At 49.9% G+C, this 19,107-nt stretch overlaps 2 protein-coding genes across 5 annotated transcripts; one reads left to right on the top strand and one right to left on the bottom strand.

The window, feature by feature from the left end:
• Positions 3,436-13,521, top strand: C13H3orf84 (chromosome 13 C3orf84 homolog). Its single transcript, XM_021068735.1, has 3 exons — positions 3,436-3,850; positions 11,964-12,020; positions 12,446-13,521. Exons 1-3 carry the CDS (start codon positions 3,689-3,691, stop codon positions 12,860-12,862), a joined length of 636 nt encoding a protein of 211 aa, XP_020924394.1. The 5' UTR covers positions 3,436-3,688; the 3' UTR covers positions 12,863-13,521.
• KLHDC8B (kelch domain containing 8B) lies at positions 13,657-18,801 on the bottom strand. 4 transcript variants are annotated; one of them, XM_013981665.2, is made up of 6 exons: positions 18,558-18,801; positions 16,898-17,402; positions 15,672-15,836; positions 15,112-15,336; positions 14,913-15,014; positions 13,657-14,481 (listed from the first exon to the last, which is right to left on the bottom strand). In XM_013981665.2, the coding sequence occupies exons 2-6, from the start codon at positions 17,271-17,273 to the stop codon at positions 14,285-14,287; spliced, it is 1,065 nt and encodes a 354-aa protein (XP_013837119.1). In that variant the 5' UTR covers positions 17,274-17,402; positions 18,558-18,801; the 3' UTR covers positions 13,657-14,284. The 4 variants fall into 4 exon arrangements, with proteins under 4 accessions (XP_013837119.1, XP_003132254.1, XP_005669594.1 ...); XM_003132206.4 differs by lacking the exon at positions 18,558-18,801 and adding an exon at positions 18,342-18,539; XM_005669537.3 differs by lacking the exon at positions 18,558-18,801 and adding an exon at positions 17,741-18,323.

Below are 19,107 nucleotides of genomic sequence, written 5' to 3'. Positions count from 1 at the left end.
AGAGACACCTAAGGTAATTTATGGACTTTAGGTGATAATGTGTTCATTTAGCTTCAGCAATTATAACAAATGTACTATTCTGCATGTGTAAGGACAGAAAGTATATGAGAAATCTATGCACCTTTCCCTTAATTTTGCTTTGAACCTAAAACTACCCTAAAAAAAAATCTTTAAAAAAATAAATTAAAAAAAGAAAAAAGCAAGAGGAAAGGTTTGACATATTCATACAATGGAAAACTACTGAGCAATCAAAAGGAATGAATAGTGTTAGGCACAACAACATGGATAATTCTCAGAATAATCATGCTCAGTGAAAGAAGGCAGATACACAAAAGAATACATATTGAACAATTCCATTTAAATAAAATTCTAGAAAATGAAAATCTATAGTGACAAAAAAACCAAACAGCAGTTGCTTGAGGCCAATGAATACCATAGAGAAGTATTACCAATGGGTAGAAAGAAACTTGGGGGTGATGGATGTGTTTATTGTCTTTCTTTTTTTGGGGGGGGGCTCTTTAGGGCCGCACCCGTGGCATATGGAGGTTCCCAGGCTAGGGGTCCAATTGAAGCTACAGCTGCTGGCCTACACCTCAACCATAGCAATGCTGGATCCTTAACCCACACTGAGCCAGGCCAGGGATCGAACCTACAACCTCATGGTTCCTAGTCAGATTCGTTTCTGCTGTGCCACGATGGGAACTCCAGCCTGCTTATAGTTGTTCTCCTAGATAGATATAGCAATGAACCTTTTTGTAGTTGTGAATACATGTGAGAGGAGATAACTATTCTGATAGAGTGAGCTTTCTGTCTAGTAGGACTTGCATAGTGACACCAGCAGGGTTTAAGTGTTTCCTGTTGTTGAACTTTACTTTGGCGCATTTTTAGAGGCTAATTGCCAGCTTCTTTGGGTTAGTAAAAGGAGTGAACTGTCCATGTCCCTGTATTATAAATGAACGAGAAAATATAATCTGCTCGAGGCTAGCTAGCTTAGAATGGGACCAAGATATTTTCATCCTGCTTCTTTTGCTCCTCTGTCATGCTCTCCTCCTTCACTTGGGCCCTTGTAACATTTACCTGCTACAATTAGTGTTCCCAGTCCCCACAAACTCCTGAAAAGTTGACAGAGCCTTATTCTGAAGCAGCACTTTTATCCTAAGAGTCACCATCCCCTTTTAGTATTTCTTCTGACTCCATTAATTGTGTTTTAAATTTATATTCCTGGCAGTATGGTTGCACCTCTAAAATATTCTCTGATGTTTCATTGACTGTGAGATCATCAGACTCCACTGTGGAGCTTTATATATATCTGCTTATAAGAACCCTCTCAAAAGCTGTTAATGCCTAGGGTCAGATCTCTCTCAGAAAAAAGTAAGAACAGAGCAGGAAGCACAAGGGGCAGCAGGCTAGGCCTTGCCTCAACAATCAGGAGCATTGTGACAACCTCCCTTTGTCACTAAGCAACAAGAATTTGACCTGCTGATATGATCTTTCTCCAGAAGTAGACTCAAAAAGACAAAAGGAAAGTTTGCCTTTTCTGCTCCTTTCCTGGAAAGATGAAAAGTGCTTTAGTAGGCTCCTGGGTAAGAGTGCCCTTTAAAATTAATCCTGGCCACTGGCCCTGGGGTAGTACCTGAAAATTGAATGACTCATGAGATTAAAGGGAGAAGGGTTTCATCCAGCATCCAGGCTAGAAGAGGACCACATACTGTTCACTTCCCCTCTGCCATCCTGAGGTTTCCCTGGAGCTTCCCAGTCTTCCGGATCCCAATTCCCCTTCCACATGTCCTGGTCTCATGCTAACTAGCTGATGCTCTTTGTGCGCTAGCCACCCCATGTACTCCCAGTCCTTTGCTAGATCTCCCCAGACTTCTATTGTTTGACTGCTCTCTAGACTGAGAACATCTTGAGGGTGAATATTGTTTTCTTCTCTCTGTATGTCCCATGCCTGGACCACAGTAAAAAGATCAGTAAATACTGTTGAGCTACTCTGAATAGAGAGAAAGGAGTGTTTGACAGATAGTAGAGGGATGGACCGACAAGTTAGATGATCCAAGCCCTCAGTGGGATGAAAAGATAAGGGACTTCCCAGGCCTGCTTAGGAGCCCACTTTGATGTCCTGAAACCAGCTTGGAGCAGGTTCTTTCTGCTGAGGACTTTGATTATGGAGTGCACTGGAAACACTGTCTTCTCCAAGGAGCATTCAGGACATGAGGTTGGGCCATAGGAGTTCCCTGGCCAGGCATGGTCATTTGCGTTGTCAGCCTAATGACATCAGACTAGTACAGCTCCTCATAGCCCTGATAGGTGCTCATTTCTGTCTTCTGCCAGTCCTTATCTCTGAAATTCTCTCCAGAATTTATCCACTGTTAGTGAAGTATTTCTTTTGGAAAGTTCATCCCTTGCTTAGGTGCTCCAGTTTCAGAGAGTGCCCTACTTGCCCCTGAATAGCAAATGGGTGGCAAACAGATATTCTTTTTTTTTTTTTTTTTGTCTTTTTGCCTTTTCTAGGGCCACTCCAGACGCATATGGAAGTTCCCCGGCTAGGGGTCTAATCAGAGCTGTAGCTGCCGGCCTACGCCACAGTCACAGCAACTCGAGATCTGAGCCACGTCTGCAACCTACACCACAGCTCATGGCAACGCCAGATCGTTAACCCACTGAGCAAGGCCAGGGATCGAACCCAAAACCTCATGGTTCCTAGTTGGATTCATTAACCACTGAACCACGACGGGAACTCCGTAAATGGATATTCTTAAATTTGTTAATAGATGCAGAATATGGATCCATTTAATCCTTGCTCTTCAGGGACCGTTGACTTACTATTAACAATGCAGGGGGTAGTTCCTGTTGTGGTGCAGCAGAAACGAATCCAACTAGTAACCATGAGGTTGCAGGTTTGATGCGTGGCCTCGCTTAGTGGAGTGAGATGGTGTCCCTACTCCCTGATACTCTTGATCTAGTCATCATGTTCTTTCTTTTTTGATCCTGTTCACCTGTCTTACTCCCCCACCAGAAGGAAGGTTCATAGGGACTGGGGTCTTTCTGTCTTTTCACTGCTGGGTCCACAGCCCATGCTATGACCCTATGAAGAAAGGAAAGTAAAGGAATGGAAGGTAAAGGAAGGGAAAAAAGAGAGAAGAAGGAAGGAAGGAGAGAGGGAGAGAGGAAGAAAGAATGGAGGAGGGAGAGAAGGTGAAAGGAAGGAAGGTACCCTTTCTTTACACACAAGTAATCCTCCCAGGTGGGCCAGCACAGCTAAGACTTGCTATTTTTTGTTTGTTTGTTTTGTTTTTTTGTCTTTTGTCTTTTCAGGGCCGCACCCAAGGCATATGGAGGTTCCCAGGCTAGAGGTCTAATCCGAGCTGTAGCTGCTGGCCTACACCACAGCCACAGCAATGCAGAATCGGAATCCATGATCCAACCTGCACCATAGCCCATGGCAACACCGGATCCTTAACCCACTGAGTGAGGCCAGAGATTGAACCTGCAACCTCATGCTTCCTAGTGGGATTTGTTTCCACTGTGCCATGACAGGAACTCCCAAGACTTGCTTGCTCTAATGATAGATGGAAATACCTCTCCACTAGCTGCTCTCCCATGGTGTCCCTCCTCCTCTGATTCCTTCTATTCTGTCTGGAATTCCCAGGAGAGGCTTCTAGCATAAGGGCTCTGACCTCTAGGACTCATGGTGGGGGTGTGGGTGGGATTCACTCTCAAGCCTGCCTTGTTACAGCACAACAGTGGCTTCTATGGGCACTACAGAGGCCAATTCAAGAGTGAAAGTGCTCGAGAATACCGCCTTGCAGCCAAGCCCCAGCCTCCAGCAGTGTTCCTGCAGCGATGTCAGGTATGAGGCAGCACTGGGTGTAGCTGGAGTGAAAGGGCCAGATTCTACTTCTCTTAGGCCCCAAGAGAAATATCCTGAGGCCCACCAAAGCTGGATTGACACTTAAGGCCAGCCTATCCCTAGCACTTGCATGAGGCCTAGCTCCTCTTTCCTGAAATATCAGGTCTTCTCCCTATACATAAGGTGGAGAAGAGCTAGTACCAGGCTGGACAGCCTTGCTCACTGCTCCTTCTAGATGGGAGAAGGGTCAGGGCCTAGGTGGGGTGGGTGGCCATGGGGAGAAAGCCTCCAGAACCAAAAAAGTAGGACTTGAGCTTTGCAGACAGCTGCCTTTCAGCACAGATTTCTTGATACTATGAAATTCCATAATCTCACAGTCAGCCTTGTAGTCCATGGGCTCAGGAGTGAGTAGGAGGTCTCTTTGGTCAGAGAAGCAGCATTGAAAATGGCAGGTATCCACCCCCATGCCTAGCCACGGAGGACTAGAAAGAAGTGATGGCAAAAGTGGCCTAGGGTGGAATTCCTGGTGGTTCTGCAGGTTAAGGACCCAGCGTTATCACTGCTGTGGCTTTGGTTTCAGCTATGGCATCAGGTTCGATCCCTGATCCAGGAAATTCCACCTGAAATGGGTGTGCCCCCCAAAAAAAAATTGAAGAAAAAAAAAAGAAAAGAAAGTAAAGACCATCTTGGGTGGAAAGACAGCCAGGTGAGGGCTGGCCCGGAAGGGAGCCAGAAGAAACACCTCCTCTCTTCTTCCCTCCATCTCCTTCAAGGGCTTCCCAGTGGCCAGAGGGAAGACAGCCTTGTGAGAAGTATGCTAAGATCAGACTTCTGGGTGAGATCAGGGTGGAGGAGGACTGAGAGGGACCTGGAGTGGTGCCTGGAACACGTTCTGCCTGCTACTGCTTTTTGCTTCCCAGCCTCTAGCCAGATCTTACTTGATTGGCCATCTGAATTCTCTACAAATTGTTCTTCCAGGCCAAGAGCAGGGTCTTGGAGTCTGCCATGCTATAGACCCTGAACCCCCTGAGCATTCCCAGTTGGAAGGCCTGCCTGGCACTGCCCACTGAGCCAGGACCAAATGAAGCTCCATACTGCTCATCTGGGGTCACCTCCCCTGAGAAAGTGATGAGGTCTGGGTAGTGCAGGGTTAGAGGAAACCTGGGGACTTCCTGCTGGATATTTGTAGTACTCCTTAGTGGCAGCTCTCATCCCAAAGACCTGAATATTCTCTCAATCTCTTCCCCCAGGGGATATATTTAAGTACATATTTTGATTGAAGTGAAGACTTACTATATAAAGCATTTATTGGCATTATCAGCAACCCCAAACAGCATGATCTATCTGTTCTAGGTTTAGGTTATACAAACGCCAAGTCTCCTGGCTCTTTCTAGATCTAAAGTTGTTTTTTGAGGTGTTTTTTGGTTGTTTTGGGTTTTTCTTGTTTTGTTTTGTTTTGTTTTGTTTGGCCACACCTGCAACATGTAGAAATTTCTGGGCGAGGGGTTGAACCTGTGCCACAGCAGCAACCAGAGCCACCACAGTGACAATGACAATCCTTAACCCACTGTACCACAAGAGAACTCCTAAAGCTGTGCTTTTTGTTTTTTCATGTTTTTGGTGGGTTTTTTAAAAATTTGTTTGTGTTTTTTTGTCTTTTTAGGGATGCACCTATGACATATGGAGGTTCCCAAGCTAGGGGTCAAATCAGAGCTGTAGCTGCCGGCCTACATCACAGCCACAGCAACGCTAGATCCTAGCTGCTTCTGTAGCCTACACCACAGCTCACAGCAATGCCAAGGATCGAACCTGCAACCTCATGGTTCCTAGTGGGATTCGTTTCTGCTGTGCCATAATGGGAACTCCAGGTTTTTTGTTTTTGTTTGTTTTTGTTCCCAGGCCAGGGATTGAACCTGCACCACACACAGCTGCCACCCAAGCTGCTGCAGTAACAACACCAGATCCTTAAACAAGCACTGTGGGAGAGCTCCCTAAAGCTGTTCTAATTAGTGGGACTGCTCAGGAAAGGTGCACATTAGATAGATATCAGGTGTCAGCTTGCTGATGGCATCTATTCTTGTTGAAAAACTTTCCATGATGTGGCATCCATTTTCCTTTAGTTTGGGGCTGATAGAAATTTTGTTATTCAGGTAAAAGAAAATTCTTTTCTCTTTTTATCCTTCCTTTTTATTTCTAAACCGGATTAATTTATTTGTAGCCTTTACCTACTGACTTTTGGGAGATGTAATCCTTAAGGTCAGACAAGAGTGCCAGGAGCTCATGGTTGGAGGCAGATCTTTCATTGGTGATGCCCTGATTGCTGCGTCCCTGCTTCTGCCCTATCCCCCAGCACACCTCAGTCTGTCACAGGGATTCCTCACAAAATAACCTCCTGACTGCACTCTGCCTAGCCTCCACAAGGCCCCTTAGCTCTCCCACATGCAAACACTGACCCATCCCAGGAAACCTGCTTCTCCTCCAAGGTGTCTTTGGCTTGAATCCTAGCTCAAGCCCCACCTGCTCAAATATTACGGAAAACGAGCCCAAGATGGTATAGAAGCAAAAACTCAGGTGAAATTCTTTTGAGGGGCAAGAATACTCAAACTGCCTGGGTGGAGAGGAAATGATTGCACTTTTCACCAGTCTCCCACAATTGTGAGAATTTAACTCAAGTCAGTGGGAGTCGATAGATTATCCTGTCACTGTAAGAAGAGTTTCCAGAGCCAGAGCTGCCTCCAGCAATGGAGGCATCCACATTCTAGACTGTGTGCAATTTTATAGCTGAGTATAGAGATTGGGGGAGGAATTAGAAGGGAATCAATTGGAACATGCCCCAGATGCCCCAGATTTTTTTTTTTTTTTCAGGGCCACACCCATGGCACATGGAGGTTCCCAGGCTAGGGGTCGAATCGGAGCCATAGCTGCAGGCCTACACCAGAGCCACAGCCACGCGGGATCCAAGCCGCGTCTGCGACCTACACCACAGCTTACGGCAACGCCAGATCCTTAACCCACTTAGCAAGGCCAAGGATCAAACCCGCAACCTCACAGTTCCTAGTCGGATTCCTTTCCACTGCGCCACGATAGGAACTCCCAACCACCCAAATTTTTTGTCTTTTTTTTTTTTTTTTTTTTTTTTTTTTTTGTCTTTTGTCTTTTTTGTTGTTGTTGTTGTTATTGTTGCTATTTCTTGGCCCGCTCCCTCGGCATATGGAGGTTCCCAGGCTAGGGGTTGAATCGGAACTGTAGCCACCAGCCTACGCCAGAGCCACAGCAACGCGGGATCCGAGCCGCGTCTGCAACCTACACCACAGCTCACGGCAACGCCGGATCCTTAACCCACTAAGCAAGGGCAGGGACCGAACCCGCAACCTCATGGTTCCTAGTCGGATTCGTTAACCACTGCGCCATGACGGGAACTCCAACCCAGATTTTTTATTTTTATTTTTATTTTTATTTTTATTTTTATTTTTTTTGTCTTTTTTTGTCTTTTTGCTATTTCTTTGGGCCACTCCCGCGGCATATGGAGTTTCCCAGGCTAGGGGTCCAATCGGAGCTGTAGCCACCAGCCTAAGCCAGAGCCACAGCAACACAGGATCCGAGCCGCATCTGCAACCTACACCACAGCTCACGGCAATGCCGGATCGTTAACCCACTGAGCAAGGGCAGGGACCGAACCCGCAACCTCATGGTTCCTAGTTGGATTCGTTAACCACTGCGCCACGACGGGAACTCCCCCAGATTTTTTAAATGAAATTTTTGAGATGATTGTAGATTCACAAGCAGTTTTAAGAAATAGTAAATAGAGGAGTTCCCGCACAGCAGGTTACGGATCTGGCATTGCCGCTGCTGTGGCATAGGTCTCAGCTGTGGCTCAGATTTGATCCCTGGCCCATGATTTTCCATTAAAAAAAAAAAACATATAAATGGAATTATATAGCTTGGAACCTCTGGAGATTGGCTTTTCCTGCTTAGCATAATTTCCTGAAGATTCATCCAAGTTGTATGTATCCACGGTTCATTCCTTTTTACTATTGAGTATTATCCTGTGTAAGTATGCAGCAGTTTAACCATTCACCTATTGAAAGATTCTGGGACAATTCAGCTTTTAGCTCTTACAAATGAAGCTGCTATGAACATTTGTGTATAGGTTTTTGAGTGAATTATAAATTTTCATTTCTTTGGGATAAATGCCAAGGAGTGCAATTGCTGGGTAGTGTGGTAGTTTGGGGTTTGTTTGTTTGTTTTTGCTTTTTAGGGCTGCACATGGAAATTCCCAGGCTAGGGGTCAAATCAGAGCTACAGCTGCTGGCCTATGCCACAGCCACAGCAACAAGGGATCTGAGCCACATCTGCAACCTACACCACAGCTCACAGCAACACCAGATCCCTGACCCATGAGCGAGTCCAGGGATCAAACCTGCATCTTCATGGATGCTAGTCAGATTCATTTCCACTGTGCCACAGTGGAACTCCCTGGGTAATATGGTAGTTGCATATTATTATTATTTTTGAATGTGGATGGGAATTCCTTTTTTTTTTTTTTTTTTTTTTCCTTTTTGGCCGCCCCAAGGCACATGGAGTTCCCAGGCCAGGGATCAGATCTGAGCAGCGCAGCAGTTGGGACCTAAGTTACAGTTGCTGCAATGCGGGATCCTTAACCCACTGTGTAGGCTAGGGATCAAACCTACATTACAGTGCTCCCAAGATGCCTCCAGTCCCTTTGCACCACAGTGGGAACTCCAAGATTTTTTAAATTCTAAAGTGCTTTATACTTTTCAAAAGTTTCACACACATGATTTCATATAATCCCATAATAACTCTTGTTTCCCCCTAGCCTGTATTGCCCTTAAGGCATTTTTAAGTTTTAAGACTGTTAAACTGTTTTCCAGAGTGGCTGGTTTACATTTTACATTCCCACCTGCAATGTATGACTGATCTGATTTCTCTGCATTCTCACCAACATTTGGTGTTGTCTCTATTTTTATTTTGTTTATTTGTTTGTTTGTTTATTGTCTTTTTGCCTTTTCTAGGGCTGCTCCCATGGCATGTGGAGGTTCCCATGCTAGGGGTCTAATCAGAGCTGTAGCTGCCGGCCTACACCACAGCCACAGCCACGCTGGATCCTTAACCCACTGAGCGAGGCCAGGGATCAAACCTGCAACCTCACGGTTCCTAGTCAGATTCAGATTTCCACTGCACCATGATGGGAACTCCCAAAAATTTTTTGATAAGGTCTAATTTATCATATTTTTTTGTCTTTTTAGGGCCGCACCCACGGCATATGGAGGCTGAATCAGAGCTGCAGCTGCTGGCCTACACCACGGCCACCGCAACGCCAGATCCTTAACCCTCTGAGCAAGGCCAGGGTTCGAAACTGCGTCCTCATGGATACTAGTCAGATTTGACCCACGATGGGAACTCCCAATTTATCAATTTTTTCCTTTGCGGCTCTTGCTTTTGGTGTCACACCTAAGAAGTCTTTGCCTCCCTCTACATTCTGAAGATCTTTTCCCATGTTTTTTCCTAAAAGGGATTTTGGTTTATTATTATTATTATTATTATTAAAGTATAGTTGATTTACAATGTTGTGCAAATTTCTACTGTACAGCAAAATGACTTAGTTATACACATCCATTTTTATATTCCTTTCCATTATGGTTTATCCCAGGAGATTGGATATAGTTCCCTGTGCTATATATATACAGTAGGACTTCATTGTCTATCCATTCTAAATGTTAAAGTTTGTGACTACTAACCCCAAACTCCCAGTCCATCCCACTCCCTCCTCCCACCTCCACTTGGCAACATCAAGTCTGTTCTCCATGTCTGTGAGTCTGTTTCTATTTTGTAGATAGGTTCATTTGTGCCATATTTTAGATTCCACATATAAATGATATCATATGGTATTTATCCTTCTCTTTCTGACTTACTTAGTATGATAATCTGTAGTTGCATCCATGTTGCTGCAAATGACATTATTTCATTCTTTTTGTGGCTGAGTAGTAGTCCGTCGTATATGTACCACATCTTAATCCATTCATTTGTCAATGGACATTTAGTTTATTTCTAAGTCTTGGCTATTGTGAATAGTGTTCCCGTAAACATAGGGGTGCAGGTATCAAAAGACCCTGAATTTTTAATCTCTGCTGTGTCAAGTTGCTTTATGATGGCCAAAAGGGAAGGCCAGATGTCTTACTACCTTTGTAGAGCCTTCTTTTTTTTTTTTTTTTTTTTTTTTTTTTTTTAATTTTAGGGCCGTACCCACATCATGTGGAGGTTCCCAGGCTAGGGGTCGAATTAGAGCTGTAGCTGCTGGCCTATGCCACAGCCACAGAAACACCAGATCTGATCTACAACCTACACCAGAGCTCATGGCAACGCTGGATCCTTAACCCACTGAGCAAGGCCAGGGATCGAACCTGAATCCTCATGGATGCTAGTCAGATTCGTTTCTGCTGAGCCACAATGGGAACTTCAGTAGAGCCTTCATTCTATTTGGTGATCAATACCAGCTGTCTAGAACAAGAGGTCTCAACGCAGGGGGTGGGCTTGTTAAAGGCTCCACCCTGAAGATTCTAGTTCAAGAATTTGGGATGGAGCTAGCCCCTGATTTTTACCTAGGAGAAAATGCAGTCAAGACTGGACTCACCAAATCAGGTACTTCATTTGGGTATGTAGCAGGAGAGGCTGAGTGCCTAGTGTCAGAGAGTTCTGGAGGCCGAGACTAGGCACAAAGGCAAGATGGACGGTCTTGGGAAAGATTCCTACTGAGCTTTAGGGTCCTGAGAGGTGATCTTTCTCTGCCAGGGGATGGGGCATGGCTCTCTGGCCCCTACTGGGCCAAATGACCTACAGACCTTCTGTTGCTGCTCATTGATTTAACAGCAAACATATATTGAGCACAGTGCAGATTCAGTGTTGGAATTACAGATGTTAAGTAAGATAGACAATAATCTTGCCCATGAGGAGCTTATGATCTATATTGCAGATGATAAACAGCAATATAATAGTCATATTGTGTGTTAGAAGGTGAAAAATGTAGGGTTGGGGTGATAGGACTGCTGGTATTGTGGTCAAGGAAGGCCTCCTAAGAGGTAGGTGAGAGAGTGTCATGGCCACTAGGAGGAGAGTCCCAGGCAGAAAGAACAGGTGGTACAAAGGTCTAAGGTGGAAGTACCTAGTGTATTTGAAGGAGCAATGAGGATGCCAGTGTGGTTCAAGGAAATGGAAGAATCTACATCATGTGAGTCTCATGAGCCACTATGATTACTTTGACTTTTACATATACTAGGAACTGTTGTGGATTTGGGGGAAATGATTAATGTGATTTGATTTACATATTGAAAGAATTATTCTGCCTGGTTAGAGGACAGACTGGAGGGGCAAACTTGGAAGAAGGTGGGAAGCTCTTGCAACAAATCAGACATGAGAGGATCAGGGAAAAGCAGTGGCCATGCTGAGGAGTGGCCTGATCCTGGGTACATATTGAAGGAAGCATCAACAGGATTTCCTGGCACATTGGATGTAGGGTGTGAAAGAAAAGAGGTGTTTGGCAGGATTTAGTTGCCATGACCTGAGCTGGGGGAGAGGCTGTAGGTGGGGTGGTTTGGGGGAATGATCCAGAGCTCAGTCATGTGTTTGGAGATGCCCATTAGACATTTACATCAGGATATGGCTAGTGGTCCTGGAGTCCAGGAGAGAGCTATAGAGAGAAATTTCATTTTCTAGATCGTATTTATGGCCAAGAGCCAGGATTGCTGATGAGAGATAAAAGAGGAGAGAGCTGGAGTCTTACTGGAAGATCTAGAGTTAAAGGGCCCAATGTGAAACCTGAACTGCTGCCCCACTGATGGCAGGATCCCCTAGAAGATGCCTCAGCCTTTCCTCAGTCAGCAGCCCCAGAGGCTTCTGCTTTGGGGGCAGGTGCCAGGATATGTCTCAAGAGTGAGGTGTTGCTTTAATTTATATCTGACTTTTCAGGGTGTTGGCAGTTTAGCAGTTTAGGGATGGTAGCTCCTGGCAACTTCCTTCCATTATGGGGCCCTGAGATAACATCTCGGGGGCAGGTAAGCATCATTTTCCCCCATGTACCTTTTTTCTGTCTTTCAAGGAACCAGCACGGCAACACTACTTCTCCAAGCATGACAACCGCACTTCCTTCGACAAAGTAAGTGCTGGAGAGAGGACAAAGAATGGGCAGGCCCCCAGGCTAGGTTGAAGTTAAGGTAGGGTGGAGGGGATAAGACACTATGGGGAGGGAGGGCTCTTTTATACAGACAGAGGAGTGTCTGTCTTCCAGACAACCTCTTCCTTCTGGAAAACAGCCCATTCCCCAAATGAATGTACCTCTGCTTTGGTTTCCTCTACCAGCTTGCTTGACCCTGTGTAAATATCCTAGGGGCCACTGATTTTCTGGGAGCTTCATTCATTCCTGAAAGGAAGGAATGGCTGGAAATGCAGGCTAGAGGCTGGGGTACAGGCTAGGGAGGACAGGCACAGGCCAGACATCACCAGGCACGCTGGGATTTAGGAGGGGCCCAAGGAATTGCCTGGTGCCAGGACTGTGGGCCAAGGGCCCGTACCGTTGAGGAGGGCCCCTATTGCCTGCTACAGGGAATTGGAAGGCGGAAAGACCTGGCACGCCTGTGGCAGCAGCACACTTTCCTGCACTGGGCACCCTGTGAACTGGAGTTGAGCCAGCAGCGGCCCCTTCAATCTTCCTACCAGGCCAATTTCCAGTCAGTTCCAGGACTTAGTGGCCTCCCCCAGCGCCTTGTCCACTTTGTACAGATTCAGCCTCCCCGCGCCAGCACCACCTACCAGCAGAACTTCTGTCAGCCATCCCGGGGTGGCCACTGTGGCAGTGACAACATGGGGCTCCAGGCCTCGGTCACCAACACACTGCCTGACCTCCCAGAGATCCCTAGACCCAAGCTGCTGCAGCATTACCTTCATGCTGGGGTCTCTGAGTGTCTAAACTGGTCTAGAACATTAAACAAGGACAGCTGACTCAGTGGTCTGTCTGTGCTTACAGGCCAAGAGCTCTCTGAGGCTGGAGAACAGTAAGGCACTGCCAGGCCCTGCACCTGGCTCCTATAGTGCTGTGCCACAGTGCCTTGGGCTGGGAAGGGGAAGTGCTGCCTGGGGAGTTCTACCACTGAGTGAGAAGAGTACAGAAGGCTAATGGTCCAGGAGGGTTACCTTGGCCACAGCAGATGAGTTCCAGAAACCCAAATCCATTCTTGCCATAAACCTAGTTGTGAACCACTTGCAATCAATGTGGCTGCAGGGAAAGCAATCAATGGCCCCAACTAGTGGGCAGCAAAGACTAGAGGAGGCAAAGGCTGGCAGCTTTGTTACTCTGGGAGGCTACTGCCTCTAGGGGTCTGGTCAGTGCCACAGTCCTGCCTAAGGACAGCTTCACCACAGCTGGGCAAGAGGGAATAGTGGTCACTGGATTCCCATGGTCCACTCCTTCCTACAGAGGTGAGCAGAGGCTATGTGATGCTGTGCAACATAGATCTGGAGGTCATCCTGATCCTGTGGTATTTTCCCATAGTTTTCTGAGCTCTTTTCTGGTCTACCTGTGAGTGCCCTCTAACACCCAGGGCAGGGCCAATGGGGGATGGCGGTTACCATATGTCGCCAGAAGAGAAGCTGAGGCTTAGGTGGGGATGAGAAACCAGAACATTCTGGGCATAGCGGCCAGATCCTAAAGGCTCCTCTAGACTCTCATCCCTAAGAGTTGAGGTCCCCAAAGAAGGGCCAGGGAAACAGGGGCAACACAACCAGAGGCCATAAGCCAGATTTAGCAGCACTTTTACTTCCACATCTGAACTTCCTGGATCCTCACAACAGCCCTGTGAGGTAGGTAGGGTAGGAAGGTTTCAGAGATCCCCATTTACAGATGTGGATGCTGAGGCACAGAGAGGTGAAATGACTTGCCCAAGGTCACACAGCCAGCAGTGTATAGGGCCCAAGCCATCATTCTTCTAGCACTCTGAAGGTCCTTGCATCCACTCCCCCACCCCTCTGTGTACCCACCCTCTCTGAACTCTCCTGGGTCCAAAGGGGCCTTCAAGGCAGGCTGACAGGATTTTTCAGGAACAGCCATTGGGGTGGGCCTGATATACTCCAGGTAGGCACTGACCTTGTGGAGCATGAGGCCAGCTCTGCCCTCTCCCACTTCTGGCCCAGTAGGTTCCAGAGCAAGGGTGGAGCTGGGCATGGTCCATGAATGAACGGGAGTAAAGGGTGTAAGCGTATATGTGTCCTGCACTAAAGATGAAGGCAACCCTCAAGTCCCCAAGACAATGTCTCAAGTGCCCCACCTCATCCCACAGAGCCACAGTGAGCTTCCTCAGCAGCAGAAGAACCACAGATGTCTGCTTCTGTCACTGAGCTGCATCAGTGAACAGGTCCCATCAACATTCAGACCCCATCCCGCAGACACAGTGCCTCCACAGCTTGACTGGGACCCTGGGCCACACCCCCAATAGCAAACAGCCAGGGTCCAGCCTGCAGACTAGAGCAAGAGCAGCGGGCCGTGGGCATGGCAGGCAGTGCTTCCCAACGCCGCCGTGCAAGGCTGAAGCCTTCTACTGAGCCCAGAGGGCATGGCTGGTTTCCTGCAGGAAGGAGACAGAGACTGTAAAGGGCACAGGCTGCAGGGGCTCCAGCTCTTTTGCTCTCTGAGCCCAGAGCATGGCCCAGAATGCATTGGCCAAGGATGGGTTATCCATGCCTTGCTACTCATTGCCCCCACTTAGCACTCATTTATTCATCATTCGCTTTTCTATTTCTCCACTGATTCAGTGGTCATTTATCCTGTTTCTATCTCTTAGGCCCCAGCTGGTACAGAACCCAGTTAGGTGCTGAGACATCCCAAAAGCTGCGTGGGATAGACCACCCACTGATTGCTTCACAGATTGGGAAAGGGAAGCACACAAAGTCCTGACCCCTGGAGTACCTAGGGATGGGAGAGAGGTAGTGCTCATGCAGGGGGCTGCTCCTGCCTGTCTGGGGCTCCCCTCCTATCCCTAGCCCTATAGAGACTCACCAAGGCCCCCAATGGCCACGATGTGGTCCCCAAGGGCTCCAACCACAAAGTCGGCCCTCTTAGCCCTCATGCGCAGGCTGCGGGGCAGCTTGGTCCAGGACCCTGCAAGAGAGGGGATATCAGCTCTAGCTCCCTCACAAACACTGGACCCTTCCATCCCATGAAGAGAGAGAGGATAGCCAGACCAACCACTGCTCACCATGCTCCAGGTCGAACATCTCCACAGTGTTGACAAAGTGTGGTCGGGAGTAGAAATTGTGGGGCCCGGGTTGCTGCAGACCACCGAGGCTAAAGATGCTGCCTTCGGCCATGGCGCAGCCAGCAAAGGCCCGGCGGCTGGGCAGGCTTGGGTGTCGGGTCCAGGTACGAGTCTCCAAATCAAAGGCCTCAAAAGCAGTCACTGGGAGCTTGCCCTGGCGGCCCCCTGCCAATGGAATTGGAGCACCTGGGAAGCAGCCCAGGGGGCCTAGCAGGCTCTTCCTTTACCAGTTGCTGAACCTTTACTACTGCCTGCCCAGCCACACATGCCCAGCTTTGTGCATACCAGAGCATGGATCAACTCCAAAGATCCTCAGGCTCTGGGGTTTGGTTCTCAACCCCAGCAGGCCCACCAGAGGCTAGAGCCTCAGAGCAACCCTAGCTCAACCCAGCAAAGCTTTTCTTGTCCCACTATCCCAGGCTAAGCTTGAGCCCAGCCAACCTTGAGGGATAGGTGCTTCTGGACTTCAAGCCCCTTTCCCACATCCCCCAGGGCCTTACCCAGGACATAGATCTTGTTCCCATGTAGGAAGGTAGAAGCCCCATAGCAGGGTGTGGGCATCGAGGGCAGCGAAAGCCAGCAGTCCCGGCGGGGTTCATACACCCGAACCTGGGCCTGGGGGGCCGTGTCAGGGCCCATTCCCCCCAGTGCATACACCATACCATCTGCATGGGAAAGAGCAATAGAAACTATACCCCGGCCTGGCCACAGCACCCCACTCTGACAAATGCCCTGATCAGTCCTGGGAGGGTGGCTTAGGACCTATGTGCTTATGGTACCCCTCCCTAATGGCAGAAACTCTCCTGCCTGCCTGGAATGGGGGCTGGGAAAGCTAGGATTTCCACTCTGACCAGGGCCCCTCCAAGTGAAGAGCAGGAGACTGCTGATCTAATTATAATCCGTCTCCGTCTCCCTGGAGACGCTATGGCAACCAAGTCTGGCATCCAAGCAGGACCGGTGGTCAGACCTGGAGGCCACAAGGTGGGGACTCTCATGGGGAAAGGAGAGTGGAGGATGGTTTAAACCAAGGGTGGGGGCAATATGGAGATCTGTTCAACATGAAGTGCGGACGGGGGAGAGGGCTCTGGGGGTCAGCTAGGGAGCTAGGAAAGGGGCTTGGGCTTGCAGGATGGGGGTGTTGTCCACAAGCCTTTTGCCCAGGAACCCTGCCAGCACCTCTGCACCCTGCCCTTTCACTCAAGTAGGTTCTTGTCCTCTTATACTCTCAGAGTTGGCCGGGGGCATGTCTGAGGGCCTTGGGGAGATGAACTAGTCAGTTCCTAGCAACTGCCTTCAGGCCAGCTTGGCCTTTGTCCATCTCAGGCTCCCTGGTTTGTGTGTGTGGCTGAGGAATTTAAGCACTTGCTGGGCTCAGAGCCAAAGCCCTGCTACCCTCCCCCTCTCTCAAACTATTTATAACTGTGGGAATCATTGGGCCACCCCTCCTTGTGTCTTAGGGGGAATGGGGCAGGGAGGTGGCTTGGGCCTTTCATTATGCTGGCAGCTAGCCTGGGCTCTGTCTCCCACCTCACAGCTGGAAAAGGCAGTTAAGGCTGCTGTTAGCCAAGCTCAGAGCTAAATGAGAAGGATACAGGAAGCAAAGCCATGGCTAGGGCGCCCAGGCAAAATTTACAGTTCTTGCTCAATCTCTGAAGGTAAGGGACCAAGTCAGCAAAGAATAAAGGGTGTGGGGCACCTAAGGGACTTTTCTCTGGAGACCACTCACCTCTTTCCATAGTCGCAACCCCCATGGCTGCCTGAGGGAGGGTGGCCCGACGCTCCCAGCGGCCCTCATCAGCCAGGAAGGCCTCTACAGCAGCTACTGGGCTCTGGGCCTCATCCACTCCACCCACCACTAGCACCTGCTTGCCCAGTACCACAGCAGCTGCGCCTGCCCGAGCAGTGGGCAGGGGCGCCAGTGCCAGCCAAGTATGTGAGGCCATGTCCAGTGTCTCTGCAGTGTCCAGAGGCAGTCCAGTCCGGCCACAGCCCCCTAGAACTAGCAGGTGCCCATCCTGGAATGCCACTGTACCATATACCCGGCAGGTGGGCATGGATGGGAACACCTGCCAAGCAAAGGCCCGGCCACCTCCTGTAGCCATGGTGTTCACCCCCAGTGGCAGGCCATGCTATCTGCTCAAGCTGCAGGCTTCACTGAGGGGCATGATGGGGCCCCATATTGACTCTACTGGGGCTACAAGAGAGCGTGGGGCCAGTTCAAGGACTTTCACCTAGAGGAGAGAGGAAAAACAAAGGGTCAGAGCCATTGACAGCCCTTCAGGGTACAGATGAGCAGCCTGGCCCAAAACTGCTGGTGGGAAAAGCAGGGGGAGGACCCACCTGCACTGGCTAGCACACTGCTGTGGAGGCTCTCCAGAGTGGGAAGAAAGGTCATCTCCCAGTTACCCAGGCAACTTCCCCACTTCCTATGGGTCTTGAGGGAGTCTCCTCCCATCCCCTGCCCTCACCTAGTTATTCCCCAGTTGAATCTAGGTCTAGGTGGGAGGTAAGATGGCTAGGATAGGACTTTCCACCCTAGCCCTCTTCCCTTCCCCTCAAAAATCCTCACCTTGGTGCTCTGCATCAGTGGAGTTGTACTGTACCTTCCCCCTTACTGGCTTCCAGTGTGCTCTGGGCAGCCATTAGGGTCTCCCATCTGCTGCCAGAGATCAGACTCCAGGGTATCCTTACAAACCCTTTGGAAGCCAGGGGGGTGGAGGGTACAATAGAGTTTATCCATTCCTACCAGAAAAAGGGTGTTTGGGACTGGGAGGGGTTGGGCTGGAGGCCAGAGTCCCACATTTCCCCTCGAGGTCTACCCTCAGGGGTTTGTCTAAGCCAGGTCCCCAGGGGCCAGCCTTCTCCGGGTACAGAAGGCAGGGGGGAGGGGGGGATTGATTTTGGGATCCCATGAGTACTGGACTCCAGGTTCCCAGAGTCCAGGGTGTTTCCACCAGAAATGGGCAGCTGGACTTCACAGCAGATGTCGAAGTTCCCCAGCTTATCCATTCCCGCGAGGGCCACGCTCCTGGGACCCCAGGGCGCGAGGCCCTCCGGGCCGCAAACTTCCAGCACGCGAAAGGGGCGGAGGCCGGGTCCGGGCGAGCGCGTTTGGGGCTCCACACCCCGCGCCCCAAACTTCCCCTGAGCGCGGCTCCCGCGGGACTCACCGGCCGGGGCTCCGGCGCCGCCGGGGCGCAGGGTCCGCGGTTCCGGCTACGCTGGTGCGGGCTCTGGCTGGGGCTGAGGCCGGGCTCCGGCGGGGCTCGGGCTCTGCTCCTGCTCTGCTCCGGCGCGGGGCGGGGCTGGATGGGGTCCGCCTCTCGTCCCCCCTCCCGACTCGAGAAAACCTGCCCCCCTCAACCCATTCCGCTTTAACCCTGCACCTGCCGTGGCCGGAGCCGGGCGCGCCGACCCATGGTCACGCAAACGGGTGAACAGACAGACGGACACGTGGATACTGGGCCTGGCCAGGATTTGGGGGCGACCTCGGGCAGGTGGAGAAAGGAAGCACCGGTGGAGAACACGACACGTGTACGTTAGGGGCCGTTCAGAGAGGACCCAGCCTAGGCACACCGGTGAAGGGGCGGGCCAGCGGAACCTGGGGGCTTGTGGGGCTGGCACCCGCCCACCGTCACTGCGCTCAAAGGAGCCCAAAGACAGGCTTCGTGGTGGCGCCCCCTGGAGGCTTCTTAGGATATGGCCTGGGCCTCTGGTGGGGGTTGCGGCTGGGTCGCCGTTCCCAAAGCATGGACCAGGGCACAGAACAGATTCTGTGGTGCACATTGAGGCTAGCAGAGGGTGGAGGAGCAGACAGGGCCGGCATTAGTACCTGAAAAGTTCTTCCACAGCCGTGGGTGGGGGCAGTTTTTTCGGAGAGGGTAATTTTCGGAGAGGAAGAGTCAGAGGCCAGGGACCTCCCAAGCAGGTCATTCT

The sequence above is a fragment of the Sus scrofa genome, chromosome 13 (genome assembly GCF_000003025.6).
Source record: "Sus scrofa isolate TJ Tabasco breed Duroc chromosome 13, Sscrofa11.1, whole genome shotgun sequence".
In the NCBI taxonomy this organism is placed as follows: domain Eukaryota; kingdom Metazoa; phylum Chordata; class Mammalia; order Artiodactyla; family Suidae; genus Sus; species Sus scrofa.
The sequence above is the reverse complement of the archived record's forward strand: the minus strand, read 5'-3'. Positions and strand labels throughout refer to the sequence as shown.